This window comes from Giraffa tippelskirchi, chromosome 6, assembly GCF_054371585.1.
Source record: "Giraffa tippelskirchi isolate mGirTip1 chromosome 6, T2T-mGirTip1v1.2.pri, whole genome shotgun sequence".
In the NCBI taxonomy this organism is placed as follows: domain Eukaryota; kingdom Metazoa; phylum Chordata; class Mammalia; order Artiodactyla; family Giraffidae; genus Giraffa; species Giraffa tippelskirchi.
In genome coordinates this window covers 165,311,260-165,329,323 of record NC_137280.1, presented here as the reverse complement: position 1 = coordinate 165,329,323, position 18,064 = coordinate 165,311,260, and the positions used below count along the sequence as shown (strand labels likewise).

General features: G+C 38.2%; 2 protein-coding genes across 5 annotated transcripts in view; one reads left to right on the top strand and one right to left on the bottom strand.

The window, feature by feature from the left end:
- ELL2 (elongation factor for RNA polymerase II 2) overlaps positions 1-18,064 on the top strand; it is a 72,325-nt gene that overhangs the window by 27,616 nt on the left and 26,645 nt on the right. For all 4 annotated transcript variants that reach the window (XM_081498836.1, XM_081498837.1, XM_081498839.1 and 1 more), the window contains exon 3: positions 16,989-17,110. In XM_081498836.1, coding sequence (XP_081354962.1) covers positions 16,989-17,110 — 122 coding nt within the window. The remainder of the gene's footprint in view (positions 1-16,988; positions 17,111-18,064) is intronic.
- On the bottom strand, positions 12,360-12,607 carry LOC145509621 (dolichyl-diphosphooligosaccharide--protein glycosyltransferase subunit 4). The gene has a single exon (XM_081498844.1). It carries the CDS (start codon positions 12,571-12,573, stop codon positions 12,460-12,462), a length of 114 nt encoding a protein of 37 aa, XP_081354970.1. The 5' UTR covers positions 12,574-12,607; the 3' UTR covers positions 12,360-12,459.

The window sequence follows — 18,064 nt, the reverse complement described above, 5'->3', positions numbered from 1 at the left end:
TTATAGCTAATCCACCCCTAAATTTGAACCACAAGCAGTATTTCAATCTCTTTTGACCTCTTACTATGTGCAAGGCCTTATCCTTATAAGAACTTGCTCTATTAAAAAGAAAAGCCAAAATTTAAAGGAAAAACAATTTAGCAGAATATGTGGAAGCCTTAGATCTTATTTCAAACAATATTTAACACAGCAACAAAATTACTATATATCACTGATTGCAAGGCATTTCTTAACCTTTAACATCTTTGGAATTAGAAATGTATCTCATTATCAACAGCATCTTAGTGGTGTGTCATAGTTTGTCAGCATTTTATATTATGCAGTGGTACATAAAATCATGGATAGTTGTACAGTTGGGCTGGCATCTTAGATTCAATTAACTGCAGCAATGCAGTAGAAGTATTTAGAGAGTTGCTGTATTCTGCAATAAGATTTTATCTAACTAGAATCTTTTCAAAAGTTTTCTTTCCTGACCTTACCCTTGACGAGTTTGCTTATTAGCTCCATATGTTAGATAATCTGGAGAATTTATAGGGAAGGTAAATATTTATAACCATTCTTGAATTGTGATTTAAACTGCAAGGAACAAGGGTATGAAATTAAAATGTTCTCAAACTTATTCTTAGGCTAAAATTTTTAACTTATAAAAGTAATTTGCTTTGAAAACAAGTTTAGAAGAAAAGAATTTTACTGACTTAAAGACTTAAAAAGCCCATATAAATGCTTTGAGGCTAATGAATTTGCCCTTACCAGGCTAGGAATTTTCAAAATCTCTCTTAACTAGTCTTATAATTTGTACTATATTTAGCATAAATGCATAGTCATCCATTATTTTGTTTATAGACTCAAGTTTTTTTTTTCAGTAGTTTTATAACTAAAATTTATTGAATATTTATTATGTGCTACGAACCCTATTCTAAGCACTTTTACATGTGTTATTTTCATTTAGTCCTCACTAGGATGCCGTGAAGCACATGCTGGTATCCTGCAGGTGTGTTAACTCTGGCTCTAAAGTTAAACCACTTGGTAAAGCTCACAGTATTAGTGAGTGAAGGAACCTGCACACAGTCTAAGCATCTGATTCCAGAGCCTGTTTGCATCGCTGCACTGCCTTGCCTGCCTATGATAAATGTTCAGTGAGCATTTTATTCTCACAGTCAGAGAAATATTTGTTGAATATCTCCCCAGCCATGAAGAGAGAGAGTCAGGGAGGGCTCAGAGAGGGAGGGAGGTATGGCAAATATTCCCACCATCTTAAGGAGCTTGCATTTCACCTTAGAGATCAGTGCTTCTTATCTAGAAAATCTCTCTGAGGGTCAATGATGAGGTCTGGAAATTTGGCTTTTAAAAATTTTCCCCCTGGATTTCCCCATAGTGAATCATAGGTTCACTATGATTAAGAATATGAAAATAATATGCACATATGTAGGTATGCATACATTCTCTTCTTTGGACAAGGTTCATAACTTTCATCATTTTCTGAAGGGAACCGCCAATATCCCCAGTAGGAGAAAACTAGTATAGTAGATGCTTTCAACACATTTAGTAACAAGTCACAATAAGGAAAAATATTTTGCTTTGTCACCCTTTACAGATATAGGTGTACACATTCAAACAGCTAAAAAAAGTTTCACAGCACGTTATTTGTCCTTTACCAGTATATTCTGACATGTTCTATTCTATTTCAATTTAAAAGAATCCTGGTCACAGCTTACTAAAATAATGTCATAACTTTCCAATGGGTCACAGTCTATAGTTTAAAAAACACTGCAAGAAATTATCATTTCCCTTTTATTAACTTTAGAAATTTTAGCCAGGGAGTCTTGTGATCAGATATGCATTTTAGTTTGTTTATCCAGTAGCTACCTTAACTTATATTGCTTATACATGGCAAGGAAGGAAAGGGAGGTGTCAAGGATGACGTCATATTTATGATGAGCATTTCTTTGAATGGTGAGGCTATTATTCAAGATCTAAAATAGATGAAAGAACAGACTGAGGCAGGAGTCATGGAGTGTTTGGTTCAGGATGTGTTGTCCTTGTGGTGTTCAGATAACAACTCTGTACCTCGTTCCGTCAAGATGGATCTGTCCAGGAGACATTGGTATTAAGGGATTTGGAAGAAACGGGTTTTTCGAGAAACAGCTCCAAAAGACGTTTTATAGGGTTTCATTACACTTGACAGTCCAATAGTGAGAAGAAAAAAAGGTGTATTAATAGGTGGAATTCTGTTATTAAGGTCTATTAGAAGAGTTACTTTTTTTTTCAATTGTTAGGCAAACTGGTCGAGTTATGAACACTTATGAGTGTTGATACTTTTAAGTCTTAACATTTATGGAATTTGAAGCTCCTTTTGCCAAACTTTGTTCACACTGGTTAAGAACAGTGACAGGCTAATAGAGATAAACCGTGGCATATTGATTATCAAAGAGTACACAAGTGAAAAGCAGTGACTTAGAGCTCTGTGCAGTGTGGCCAGAAGACTACATGTGGTATGACACCCGGCAAAATCAAACTGTATTGTGTAGGTACACATGTGATCAAATTATTAAAAACAATAAAGGAATGGTAATCACAAAAGTTAGAATAGTTACCTCTGATAGAGAAAGGCAGGCAGAAAGGATAGTAGAGGAGCACATGGGTAGATATATTATTGCTAATGTTCTCGTCTGTTGGGCAGTGAATCCATGGGGTTTAGTGTGTCGTCAAGCTTCATAACTATCAAGCTGTATTGATTCTGTAGAAACAAATGTGACATAAAGTTCTCATTATCATTAACTTTAAATATAGTAATGTAAATACATATCTTTGTATATGTATAATCGGTCATCTGCATGGATTAAAAGAGGAAAACTAGAACATATTTCAGTAGATGCCAAGGTGGCATTTGCTAAGAATTCAATATTAAATCTAAATTAAAACTTTAAGTGGGAATAGAAGAATTCTTTCTTAACATGATGAAAACTATCAAGTTAATAGCCAGTTACTGAACAACAACAATAAAATACACATGGCCACTCTCATCTCTAGAACTTAATATATTTTGGAGAATGCTCATTAATATAATGGAAAAGAAAATTAACTATTTAATTAAAACTATGGATAATAGAGGGCTTCCCTGGTGGCTCAGATGGTAAAGCGTCTGCCTGCAATGCCGGAGACCTGGGTTCCATCCCTGGGTCAGGGAGATCCCCTGGAGAAGGAAATGGCAACCCACTCTAGTACTCTTGCTTGGAAAGTTCCATGGACAGAGGAGCCTGGTAGGCTACCATCCATGGGGTCGCAAAGAGTTAGACACGATTGAGCGACTTTACTTACTTATGGATAATAGATAAGAGGGAACAAATTTGCACCTGCAGATAAACCAATTGAAAAACTATAAAAACTTATACAAGATTTCATTTAGTAACATGGTCAGTTCAGAAATAACTGTTTAAAAGCCACTGGCTTAAACGTAGGAGAGTGGAATGAAGAGAAGTTTCTTTTAAAATGGGAGAAATAGCATAACATTTGTAAACTGATGGGCCTCACCCAATAGAAGGCAAAAGTTGATTCACAAAAGAGGAAGACTTGATGGAGCAATGCCCTTAAGTAGGTGGAGAGATGGTGTCTAGTTGCCCAGAGGAGAGATTGGTTTTATATAGGAGCAAAGAAAGCTCTTGTATAATAGCTAGTGGGAAGGTATGTATATGAGTGCAGATTTTAAAATTCTTATTGTTTGTTAAACCATTTCTTTAGCCATGTCTCCAAACTAAAGTCAAAATATGTAGGTCAAAGTCTTATAATTTTCACACTTAGCAAAGTTTTTGACACATGGAAAATGCCCAATAAGTGATAAATACAGTTTTTAAAAATAACTAGCCTCTCTAAGCACTAACAGTTAGGCATTTCAGTATAAAAATGATCTTATTAATGGTAGCAAGAAAAAATTATAAAGTAGCAAAGGTTCAAGGTTAAATGTAGTCATGTTATTTTATCTGAAGAGCTGTAATAATTCCTGATGGGTATAAGAGAATATATAACTGATAAATGGCAAGACTGTCCATGGATTTAGGTTAGAACCTTTTGAAGTTGTCATTTCTGCTTCCTAATTAATAATAAGATATCATATATATCATTATACTAATTTTAAAAATAAATGTGCTATGTGTGTGCTCAGTCGTATCCAACTCTTTGTGACCCCCTGGACTATAGCCCGCTAGGCTCCTCTGTCCATGGGATTCTCCAGGCAAGAATACTGGAGTGGGTTGCCATTCCCTTCTCCAGGGGATCTCCCTGACCCAGGGATCAAACCCGCGTCTCCTACCCCTCCTGCATTGGCAGGCAGATTCTTTACTGCTCAGCCACCTGGGAAGGTTTAAAAATAAGTACACAAACGCAAATATAAGCCTACAAAAAATATGAAATGCTGTACACCAAAATGTCATTACTTTACTAATTGCTTTTCTAATGAGATAGATGTGTTTATCTATATTTCCTAATTTTTCTATAAACATAAAGTAAATGTTTAGAGATGCTGAGCTTAAATATGTCAAGAATTTAGGAGAAAGCCTGAATATTCAAGTCTTTAAAGAAAGTTGACAAGGAAAAGAGAAAGCAGGTTTCGAAGTTATCTATACCTAGACACCAGCTAAATATCTTTCCAGTCAACTACTTAATGAGTTGCTTTGTCATCTATCAGTTGAGAAAGAAAGTTTTCTCCCTTCTGTGATCTTTCTCCCCAGGGAAAGGAAGGTAAAGGCGGAGTGGCTGGTGTTATCAAGAACATGAGATGGAGGCCACTCGCCTTTCTGAGTTAACAGCAGACATTTTGGAACAGTGGTGTTGTGAAGAGTCCTAGCAATGGGTCCAGTCTAGAAAGAATAGATTATGGGGATGGAAAGCAGTAGTCAGCTGAATTTCAAAAGATAAATTCTTTGGGAACTTCAGGCACTAGAACTCAGATGCAATAGAGAACGTATTAAAGATAACTAAATTGGGCCCACAGTATTAAAGGGTTGGTACTTAATTAAGCAGCCATAGGAAAAGGGCAATCTTTTATAGAACTTAAAAAGGTTTACAGTGTCTAATAATCACTCAGTAAGTTATGTCTTATAATCACTAAGTTATCTTACTTTAAGAGCGAGAATATAAGGTATAGCCGTATTTATGAATGTAGTAACACTCTACTAATCAACACTAAGAAATTCTTCCTTAATAATAACCAGAATGCTTTTTTAGTTTTCTCTTAATCTGTTTGTATTGGTAATTCATTAAAATCGGTTTTCACAGATTTAGAAGGAGGAACAGAACTTGAGGTGTTCCATTTCCACCAAACAGTAAGATGATGCTGACGTATTTCCACAACTGTTTAAATGTTTTGTATTTGGCTGTAAAGAAAAGTTTCTACCAGGGATGCTTGGGATTTCCTTTTACTTTTTCAAGAAGATAGTGTTCTGTTCCTTCCTTTGAGAATTTGAAAAATAAGATAATTTTGAATCCATGATTAATTTTGGATAAAGTCTTAAACTTTACAATTTCAGATTCTGTAAAAAAAAAAAAAAAAAAAATCTATTTTTTCCCAAAAATGTTTAAGGCAATTGAGTCATAAGAAGCCAAATGTCTCCTGAAGCCTACTGATATGGTTATCTTTTTTAAGGGGCCAAGAGGATAAAGTGTTTTGCTACCTCTTATAATTTCTTTATTCTAGAGGGACCTGTGTTGTCTGCCTCCTAGCAGAATCAAATAACTATCTAGAATATAATCAACAGTTTTATGATATGAATTACTAAAATACAATAATTACCTTGTCCATATGTAAAATATCTTTGCTCTTTCTTTGCCGACGTATCTTTCTCTATTTGAAGGGATAGCTTTGATGGCTTAACCAATGGCCCAGGCATACCATCCTTAAAAATGAATCATTTTAGTCCTGTATTTCTTATAATAATAAATCAATTGATCTAAGAGACTTGACAGGCCCTCTTATTTACATGACCTGCCAAGTCTCTTAGAAATCAGAATTGCAGTTTCTAATTTAGTTCTTGATGCACTGTACATATCAGTAGCTTTATACATGTAAAATCAGAAATAGTTTTACCTCTTGAAGGCTTGAAGGAAATTTTAGCAAGTGAATTTGACGTATGAAAACTGAATAGAAATAAATTTTATGAAATGGACTCTACCTTAGGGATATATTTTCAAGATAGATGTTTAGAAAGGGACCTTTAAAAATTAAAATGTTTTATTCATTTTTCAAGACTACCTATATAGCTTTGACACACCAAAAAAAAAAAAACCCACAAACTTTAAAATACTGTTTGCACTTATGAAGACTGAATGCTTTAAAATCATGAAGTTGTGCTTCTCATGAGAACTCTTTATTTGTTTCTTCAGTACACTGCAGCTAGTATCTGGGGTTCTGAAGGCAGCATTTTATTTTATTTTTTAATGGATAGGGCACTTGGGAAGCAGTGTTTGCTACCCTTCTAGAATAATACCCTTCTAGAATAATACCCTTCTAGAGTAATTGCAGGTGTTTGTAATTTTTCAGCCTTTCATGGACACCTGTTGTGGCTGATTCATTCTTGTACCTTATCTCTGTGTGTGTTGAGTTTGGAACGATTAGAAATATTGCTAGTCTTTTGGGAAGTTTGTTTTCCCAGATAGCTTCTTTGGCTTCTATTTAAGCTAACACTTAAATTTTGACCTTGAAGGTTTCTAGCCCCTTGCTTTTGTAAATACCAAGAATTGAGAATAAGTGTTATCAACTTTTGATTATCCACAGGGTGCCTGTTATCAGTCCATTACCATTTTTTAATTACTTTGACGATCAAACACATCACTGTTGGTGAGGGAGACGTGTGTGCACATGAATCAAACAGGCCGAAATCAGAGTGGGAGCTCCCCAATACTGTCTTTACTTCATCAGAGCAAACACTCTGGGGCATATGCTGTGTGTTGGACATTGTACCAAGCACTTTAGATGAGTTATCTCTTTAAACTCCAATAATCTTATGAGGTGAATAATATCATTACCAGAGGAGACTGAGAATTAATGAGCTTAAGTTGCTTGCCCAAGGTAACACAGATGGTAGATTCCAGAGCCACATTGGAAACTGGGCATGGTTGCCCCAGATTGTAGCATATGTAATCCAGCACACTAGATGTGGTCTGCTTGCCCTGTTCCCTTGTCATCTGTGTGTAAAGGAGAAGTGCTCAGGTTTCCTCTTCTCAAACCATTGAATTTTATCCATCTTAGAACAAAGAGACCCAACAGTAAAGAAAGCATTTTAAAAAGGAAAGGGAATAAGGCAGAAGGACACTATTTCTTACCTTTGGTATCCTTCAAATATTTGCTTCTAGTTCCCATCAAGAAATGGCACATAAGAGATCATACTTGTACACAGTCTTTTGTAACTGTCATTTAAGATGTGACTAAAGTGTAATTAATAAAATATCCCCCAAGTATTGCACATCTTGTTGCTGTTTCTCTTCCCTCAGCACAGAGCCTGGATTTGTGTCCTTGGTCCCTAGAGCCTGCCTGGGTTCTGTGATGTTACCACTGTGGCTGCCTCAGGAGTCCCAGCCCCTCATCACCCTTTCCTCAACCAGAGTGGCTCTGTTTGTAATACATGGTGGGTTTCCCCACAAGATTTATTTTGAAAAAAGCATTCTGTAGCTTAAATTTGTTTTTAAATATGTTGATGTTGAAGAATAGAAAATTAAGAATTGAATTTCTTTTTAAATCTATGGAAATATATTTCAGACTTAAATACCATTTATGTTACTGAACTGATAAGTTTTCATGGCAACATTTGAGTGAGCTGGAAAAACCATGTGTTTTGCAAAATCTAGAGCCTGGGTCACTTTTAGAAACTTGTTTTAATCTTGAGTGTTCACCTCTGTCAAGTACCCGTCTCCTCCCAGGTTTACACAACCATTGCTGACTGCCATACATGACTTCTGTTCCACCCACATGTTACCAGCAGTGCCTCCTGGCATATTACAGAAGGCTTTCTTCAAGACTTCAGGAGAACAAGGAGAGAAGATTAGCAGTGAATTTGGAAACTGACGTTCATATTAAAGATTGTTTTTCCTTGTAGAAATCAGGTTTGGGCTTTGTTTCTGAGAAACAAGCCATTTTAAAAAAAAAAAAAACAAAACGAAATTCTGCTTCCTACTTGACCAGGAGAATTGCTAAGTTTAGAATTATTTAGTGTGGTTTCCCTAAGTCCTTTAAAATGCAAAGTGGTTTTAAAGATGCTAGATGATATTTTCAAATGGAATTTTGTAAGGCCAGAGTATCATGTGAATATTTTAATAAAGGTGAAGATAATTTTTTAAAAAAACAAAAATGTATATTATAAATATAAGTTCCACAAACTCAGGCAACCACTTGACCTAGGCTTGGGGGCTAAACATAGCACCAGGAGGTAAGAAACTTGTTCATCCTGACGTTTGTACCGCACGGTGCCTCCTGTTTGTTTGTTTGTTTGTTTCTTCCTTTCATTTTGCTGTTTATTTTTGCCTACTCTGGTTTTCCACTGACTGTTTTAAGTGATCTATTTCAGATCACTTTTTTAGATCTAATTTTTTAGTATTCCTGGCGAAAGTCTTCTTCAGAGTGCATTTAATCCAGTTCTAAGTTTATTCAGATGGATCCAACAAATATTTATTAGGTATCTAGTATGTTCCAGTATGTGTGAAAGTAAGACCATGGTCCTTGCCCCCCCAAAAAACTCTTGGTCTAATAGGAAGGAAGACATATGAAGAAGTGTTCAGCACGTAACACAGTGAGGGCAGCAGGAGCGGTGAGCCCAAGGGGCTGTGGGACAGAAAAGGGAACCTATTTCACTGGGGAAGGAAAGGCTCCTGAGCTGAGGGTTAAATAAAGGATAAGTTAGCACAGGTCAAGACAGAATGGGGACATCAAGTACAAGGTGGAGAGTGAGGCCCAGGTCTGTTGGGAAGGAACCACAAGTGTCCTTCCTGTTCAGGAGCTTACATTCTACAATAGATCAGTAGTAGGAACCATACAGAAATTATGATGCTTGGGATTGACATGGTCACACTGGCATTTTATGAAACTAATTTTGGCAGCTGAATGATTAGAGGATGGGATCAAGAGAAGACAAAAAGTAGAGGCCGGGTCACAAGATGTCCAAGTAGGTGATATTGAGCCAAAACAGAGGAAAGATATGAGAACATACTTTAGAGAGAGAATTTGGGAAGTAAAAGCAATAGGCCTTGTGTGTCTGGATGCTGAGGGGTGTGGGGTGGTACGGGAGAAAGAAGAGTCAAGGTTGACTCCCCGAGGTGCCAATAACCTCAGTAAAAGAGATGAATAGTAGTTTATTAACTAGGAGATAGATTATGTGACAGGCTGGGCAGATTTAGAAAAAGGATGAGAATTCTTTTCTATAGAAGCATTGATGCTGTGGAATATATTTAAATTTCAGAAGGGAATGGTTAATAAAATGAAAAGCAATTTTAGGATAAGGATTATGGAACTGAACACAAAGTTTTAGTTTTTGCCACCAAAGAGAGACATATGGATTAGCCCAGCTATGAAATTTGAACAAACTTCTCAGATGCTCTTGGTGGCTCTGTCACTTTTCTTCTAAAAGCTATTTTGGCATTTAGCTCAATTTTGCAGTCATTTTTAAATACAGATTTTCTGTTCCCTCAGACTCCATAGTCTGTATACTTTTCCCTGGTTCTCTAGTATCTGCTATTTGCATCTTACCCCTGCCACTAACTGACATTCCCCCTTTTTCCTGGAAATACCCAGCTACCAACCAAATACACCCAACCACCTGGGCCCTTCTCAATAATTTTTGGCCATGAAGCTACAAAATGAGTCATAACAAAACCCATTTTGAAGCCCCTTTTTAGCTGGTGAAACCAGCATTGGTCAACTGTATTTTCATGTGCTTAGCAGATTTACATTAAGGTACTCATCATCATATCCAAGAATAAATCAGTTCAGTTCAGTTCAGTCGCTCAGTCGTCTCTGACTCTTTGCGACCCCATGAATCGCAGCGCTCCAGGCCTTCCTGTCCATCCCCAGCTCCCGAAGTTTACCCAAATTCATGTCCATTGAGTCAGTGATGCCATCCAGCCATCTCATCCTCTGTCGTCCCCTTCTCCTCCTGCCCCCTAATCCTTCCCAGCATAACAAACATAAATATATACATATACATATGAGTATATATATACATACATGTATATATGTGTGTACACACACACACTCTCTCAAACAACTCCATTCTTCGAGGGAAAAATGCCTTGGCATCAACCTTGATATGTCTTTCTTTCATTCCTCACAGCATGTCTAGGAATCCTGCCATCTCTACTTACAAATTATATCTTGAATCCCTCTACTTCTCCCCATCTCCTGGTCGAAGTCCTCATCTCTTCTGAATTTCTGCGCATAAGTGCCACAATGGCATGGATCATTGTGTTTTATTCATTAATGTGTCACAGAAACCTAGAGTAGTGCCTAACACAGTAGGCTGTCAGTTAATATTTGTGGAATGAGTGAAATAAATGAACAAATCAGTCAGTGTCATCTTACTGGATAGACCAACATTTAGAAGGCTGGTTTCATGCTAAAGAGAAACCCTATTAAGAGAGCCAAAAATTACTCAAGGTAGTTTTTTTTCAGTTTCAGTGATACAGCAACTTGGGTATATTTGACTGTCAAAAATTAGCACTTTACTCTTGTAGATGGTATTGCTTACTTGTAACCAATTGAAATTAATTTTTGATATGTTGTCATCAATGATGTTTACTCCCAAAACAGCCATAAATTTAAAAGAATACATTAAGGGTGAGAATGTAATTTCAAAGAAATGGTTTTTCTATTAGAAGACTGTATCCCATGGAAGTAACAGAACTAAGAAACTCAGTACTGACCTGCTGTACCCTTCCATCGAGATTTTTTTTTTAAGTTCTACTACTGGATTTAAGGAACTATATGAAGAAAAATAGAAAAGGCTAGTCTACTTTTACTTTTTCTTTAATACTATACATCTTGCTGCAGAGGAAGAATGCAAGGAAATAAATGGACTTACTTTGTCCTAAATTATTCATATTAATTGGTATATGACCTGAGTTTTTTTTTTTAATAACTGCCAACATTTCCCTTTGTGCAGATAAATTTAGCATTTTGTACTACTCTCAGTAAAGCCTCTATCATGTGGAAGTTTCAGATGTTTATAATATGCGTGGGATCCACTCCACTCCCTGTCATTCCTTGTCAGTGGGAACATTCATCTCTTACTGATTTCTCTAATACTTAAACTTTTTCTACTGCCAGTGAAAGATCCCCTCCCTACTCCCCCACCCCCACCTCAGCATTGGTTTCTACATCTGGACTGATCTGAGAAGCTTTTTTTTTCTTCCCTAAACCCATAATGTTAGGCCTAAAGTTATAACTGCAACTCTAGTTTGAAAAATAGGACTTGGTGGCTTTCAGGTTGAGGTTTCTATTTTCTGTTCTGATTCTAGGTTTATTCTGTCCCTAAACTCTGGAACCTTACAAGTACCATGCAAATACATTTCTCTAGCTACACTGAATTTTCCAGATTATTAGGAAATTACAGAATCATTAAGAGTCAGGAAAGGATTTGAGAACAACAGAAAATTCTAATGTTTAAGTGTTTGTAGCACTTACTGTATCTAAACTAAGATATATAGTTTATATGTAGTAAAATAATAGCTATTTTAGTCCAATAATATTAAGAGACAAGCTGACCGCCGACACTATAGGAATGGAGGGAAGTGGGTTCTGAGGTCATAAAAACTGGGAAATTGCTATTTAGAGTGAAAGGACCTAGTTTAAAGTAAATAATTTTGTTTAAGCTGGCATTTCCCAAAATTATTTGAGGATAGAACCTTTTAATATAAGCAAATTTCAACATGCTCTATAATATTGGTGGAAAGAAAGCAGACACTTCAGTTCTCGCCATGGCTAAGGCTTTAATCACCATTTTTATTCATCTAGCAAATACATATGGAGTGACTGCTTTTTGCTACATACTATTCAAGATGCTGGCAATACCTGGAACAAACCAGACAAAAGCCCATGGCCTTCTAAGGATTAGAAGGCCTAGCCAGGGGAGAAAGACAATAAACAAAATTAGGTAGTGCAGGTACTAAGTACTAAACATGGAGCCAGGGTCAGGAGTACAGGGGTTACAATTTTTTTTTTTTTTTAAATCTGTATTTTTATATTGGGGGGAGGGAGTAGAAAAGAAAGTAGCCCCTATACTGGGCCCTATTCAGTGGCAGCTTCTTGTTCCATAGGGTTAAGGAAGACTTTGAGGAAATAAAAGTTGTTTGGAAAAATCCAGGTGTAGTTGCTTTGTATGTTGTGATGGGTAGAAGGGATGAAGTGAAGTGTGAAGGCCCCTCACACCCTCCATCTTGCCTCAGACTATGTCCTGGAACCCTGGGGCAGAGAAAGCGCCACTCTCATTCCTGCTTCTTGGGATTGTTGACGGCCACGTAGTGATAGAGAACGACAAGCAGGAAGAGCGACACGCCCAGCATGTTGGCGAAAATGGCGAGCTGCACGTCCGTGATCATGCTGATCAGCTGGGCTCAGCTCCGATGAGGTCTGGGGACTCCAGGGGTTACAATTTTAAATGGAGATGTAACCTTGAGCAAGTCACTTAGCTTCTCTCTGCTCCAAATCTGTAAGATGAAGCCATTCAACTAAATCATCTCCAAGGCCCTGCCAGCAGGTCTGCTTTAAGGACCAAGAGTTGTCATAATCAAGCTGTGGTATTGCTGGGTCATGAACATCTCACTGAGCATTTGCAGTTACCTTAGTAGAAAAGGCTGATAAAGTTGTAGAATTGCTGCCAAATAAAAGCTTATGTAAACCTAAATAATTTGTAATACCTACAACAGAACGAAGTGTTTGTATTAAATAAATGGGGGGAAGAAACACCTTGCTGGTTCTATTTTTAATCTAGTGTGTACCTCAGTCCAGTAAAGAAACCTCTGCAGTAAAAGCACCAGTGGCTTTTAAGCAGATACTAGCATGCCCGTATGAGAAATTGGAAGCAATACACATACTGCGCTTCTGCCCTTATACCCTTATGTAAAACAGAGGTCTGTGACTCGATGTTGAAATGACCTTTCAGACAGTATTCCAGTGCCACATGCCTGAACTTGTGTCTCAGAGTAATTAGAAACTTTGGCTTACACATCTTGGTATACAGTGTTTATGTTAATTATAAATGTCTGAAAGTTTCCTGAAACTTTGTCTTCATAGCTTTTTATCAAAGACAGCATGGTGTTTGGGAGGAGGGTTGTGGATTGTGGTCCTAAGCCTTTGATTTTCAGCCTCTCATATTTGAAATGAAAATTAAAATCTTCTTTTTAGCTTGCCCAGAACATGGTAGTATATTTTTATATTCTTCATTGTGAATTAGAAACTGTTTGAACGTTTCACTCTTAAGGCATTAGCTAAAAATTTCAAGTAGACCATGGGTCCCTAAAGTTATAAAAGTATTCCCACTGGCTTATAGGAAAAGCTCAAAATAATATAATTAAAATTGAGAAGTTCATATCATATAAAGGGATGCTCTTCCAAAATTGTTTCTAAATCAGACCTTGGAATTTCTTTTCTCATGGTGATTAGCCCTATCTTCAGAAGCCAATCCTAGGCCCAACAATAACAGTCATTTTCATCTCCCCCTAGTCATAGTCCATATATCCAAAGGCCAGTTTATAAGAAAATGCTTCGTAACCATTCTGGAAGAAAAGACTGACTCCTACTTCACTATCTAGACAAGCTGTGGAGTAGGTTCCTGTATATTAGAGAGAGAAGTGATGAGTATCCCCAAGTTCCTCTGAAGTCTAGTCTCTGAAATGGCCCTAGATCAGACAAGGACTCCCATCCCATTTTAGCTGTGGCCCTCAGCAGTCCCACGGGTTCTGGTCCACCTGAGGTCCCCATGGTTTAGCTCTTGACGCCCTCCACTCCCTCGAACCTCCTGCCTGCTCTAATTGTCATACACAACCTGCTCTTTCCAGTAAGCCTTTGCCCAAGGAGCCAAACTGTTAGGCACACTTACCAGGTATAAACATAAGTACTCTTTGTACATACATTTCGTTCCTAATATATTCAGATATTATCTGATTTGTACCATCTCCTTCAGGAAATAAGATATACTAAATCTATAGACTGTACAGTGTAGACTTTTGAAATTTTAAAGATAAGAAGATTGCATGGTTGACATCTTGCTCTCAAATATTTTATAAGAAAAGCCTGAGATTAGGTCAGGCTGTACCATTTTGCCATGCCCTTGGAGAAGAGCATAGCAACCCACTCCAGTGTTCTTGCCTGGAGAATCCCATGGACAGAGGAGCCTGGCGGACTACAGTTCATGGGGTCACACAGAGTCGGACACGACTGAGCAACTTAGCACGCACATACCATCTGCATTGCTCCTGCTGTGAAAACCACCAAGGAAAAGTGATGTAGAAACTCAGTTGTGGAAACTCTGTGGTAACTCATCATTCCTTAACCTCCAACTCCACCCCAGCTCCTCAGCTGGGGAAAAATACCATGATATGCACCCAGGATGCCCGTCAGAAACCTGATCTGCCACCTGCCCCTGCCCCATGTGCACACCGCTCACCCACACACCACAGGGGCAGCAGGTCAGAGGGAGCTGTGGGAAGTCCTGCTGTCATTCTCCATGAGGCTACAGCCTTTTTTCTTTAATGGGTACTTTCTTTAAAGATACCATTTTCCCCTCTAATTCTTCATTAATTATCAAAAGTCAGTGAAGTCAGAATTCTTTTCTTTTCTAAGAGACTAACCTACCTCTGTCTCTGATCCATAACTTCTCAACTTCAGCCTTACTAACGTATTAGACTGGGTTATTCGTTGTGGGGGCCGTCCTGCACACTGTAACATGTCGGGCGATGTCTCTGGCATCCAAGAGATGCCAGTAGCAACCTCCCACACCCAGTGTCCCCCGGAGGGGGCGAAACTGCCCCTTGGCGAAAACTGCTCTCCTGATCCGTGTGGTGTACAAGCTTCCAAACACTTTAATGGGTTCATAGCGTGGGTTGTGTATTTTTTTAACTTTGTTTCTTTTTGACCTGATTCTTTCCTATTCTGTTCATTATCATATTTTTAAATGTCTATAGCTTTTTTTTTTTTATTTGATATTCTTTAAAAGAATAAGAAAGCTTTCTATGCCCACCATCAGGCGAGACCCTAATGCCTTGAATGGTGTGCATAGTAATTAATTCATTCAAGGTATTTCTGTTATTAAACCCTCCAGATTTACACAGAGACTTTCTGTGTATGTGTGTACTTAAAAATGAAAAAAAAAATGTACAGGAAGGTAATTTTTCACCTTAAGAAGTATAAATGTTACTTAAGAATCACAGTTAAGATGATAAGAAAGGAAAAGCCATGCTCTTTTTAGTAAATATCTGAGCTTAGGGACTCCAGTAATTAAAAGTTTTCAGTGAAAGAATACTGAACATTTATAGAATTTGAGTACAAACTCTAATCAGTCCTGCAAAATAGAAAAAATCTGTATGATTCTGCTTTTTAAAAATGCAATTTAGAATCTCCCAAAAGGGACAGTCTTCCATACTCTGATGGGTAAAGTATTATGCAGTCCCAGACCTGAACCTTGTAAGAAGACCTTAGGCCTAAACTGAAGCCAGAACCTGGCCTGGAAATCAGTTCGCCACTGCTGTGGAAAATCTCCCCAACCACGTTCTGCAGATCTGCAGGGAGGGTTGAGGGGGAAGGTGAGTGGAAGTTAAGTGAGTCGTGGCTGAGGAAGGGATGTCATTCAAGCATTCACACCTTCATTCCCTGTCCACCTGCTGTCCTAGACCTTAAGGAGGACATATACATAGCAGCCAGTTAGCTCTGAGTCTTGCTCTTCCCTTGATGGAAACAGAAGATTTGGAGGAGAAGAAAGAGAATTAGAAAACACTTTCTCCCTCCACGCTTGTCTACTAAATTGCCAAGAGAACGTATTTGGAGGCTGGAGAGCAGGAAGTCACATTTTACATTCTTTCCAACAAAACCCATTCATAATCACCACCTAACACCATGGTGGCCCCTGCACACCCAAGGGAAGAAAGGCCTTGGAAGCTGGGAAGAGTAGTATAGTTGAAAGACAGAAATCTCCAATTCATGTATTCACAGGTATTTATTAAGCCCCCACTATGTGCCAGGAAAACACGCCCGGAACAGGGGCTCAGTAATTGAGACCAATCCTGTCCCTTTGCTTCTGGGGCCGCTCATCTGGGAAAGGAGCCAGGCCTTGAGCCAAGAGCATAGGAGACATCCGCCTGTTCCAGAGTGTTGCCTAGGGCTCGGCCTTGGGGGGCCTGCAGAGTCACCTCTGTGGGCTGCTGACCTTGTTCTGTAAACACAACGAGGAGGAGAAGGGAGAAACACACAGCTGAGTTGTGCTGTGAATGTAATTACGGTATTCACCTTATGCTGCTAGTTACTCTTCAAAAGTAGTACTCCAAGAAGAATTAAAATGAAATGTGTATGTAATAAGACAGCAAAGGATTGGGATACAGACTCTGCCTCAGGGACCATCTAAATATCTAGAAGCTATTTAGCAGGGGGTCATGAAGCCACAGGCAGAACCTGTGTGTCTCAGAAGAGGAAGAGCTTTTCAGCAAGTTCACTGACAACTCTTCCATGTGAGATGTAAGCAATTTCTACTTTGAAAAGAAGAGGATTCCTCTTATAGACTAATTACTGAGCCGACATAATTACTGACACTTTAGGGCAGAAAATTGAAATCTGAGTGTGGTAAGTTATAGGCATGCTTGTCAAATTCCTTGAATGATTCAATAATTTAAATGGTATAAATGTAAGTGCACAAGAGGGCTTGGGGAAAAAATGAATGTCATTTGAAAAACAGTGAAATCAGTCATCAGATCATTCTATAGCACATTTATAATCTGAGGTGTTTCTCTCTTTGTCCCCCTTTTAGCTTGTCAAAATCCCTAAAAATGATCCCCTCAACGAAGTGCATACCTTTAACTTCTATTTGTCAAATGTGGGTAAAGACAACCCTCAGGGCAGCTTTGACTGCATCCAGCAAACTTTCTCCAGGTAAGTGTTTCAAGGTATGCTGAAGGGAAAGTAATTTTTCTTTGAGGGTTTTTTTTTCTTAAACAATAAAACACATAGTAGTCATTCCTTAAATATTATTGACTTGAATTGCAGAGCTCGCTTATTTATTTGAGAAATAGTACATACTATGTGCTAGAAATTATATTTGTCACTGTGGGATACAATCACAAAAAATTTAAGATTCTTGCCCTCGAGGAATTTTTAAGGTATAGGTTTTTTACCTGTAAAACATGGTTTATTTTAATTAAAGACAAGTTTCAGGGGTTTTTAAGTTCTTAATCACTGAATATAAGTAGGACTACTCTATAGTTACAGGGGTCCCCAACCTCCAGGCCACAACCAGGCCCCTCTGGTCAGATCAGCCAGCGGCATTAGAAATAAAATGCACAATAAATGTAATGTGCTTTAATCATCACAAAGCCATCCCCACCCTCACTCCCAACCCCCACCCCCAGTCTGTGGGAAAACTGTCTTCCATGAAACTGGTCCCTGGTGCCAAAAAGCTTAGGGACCACTGTGGTAGTAACCTCAAGGCTCACACTCATGGATAAAGGAGGAAAATACACGTGTCTTATATATGCCCTTCCTGCTTTCCTGTGGCAGGCGTGTTGTAAGATAGAGTTTTAAAAATCTTTATTCTGCAGCAGAATGGAAAGTAGAAATTAACCCCAGGAGAGCAGTCCCTTCTGATTTTAAGGGGAAAATAAAGGAGGGAGGAAGACAACACACAGCCATAGCCCAGAGTACTGGTGGAACTCTTATCTCCTTAGGTCCTCTGTAAACAATAAGCTGCTTGTTTCACTCTTCTTTGCTGTGGTTGTTTCTGATTAAAGAATGGGCCCCTTGAGTAGGGGGAGTTTGTTCTTCTGTGGATAAAGACAAGGCCTTAGAGCCCCCAGCCTCCTGAGAAACACTGACATTGGCCCAAAATTC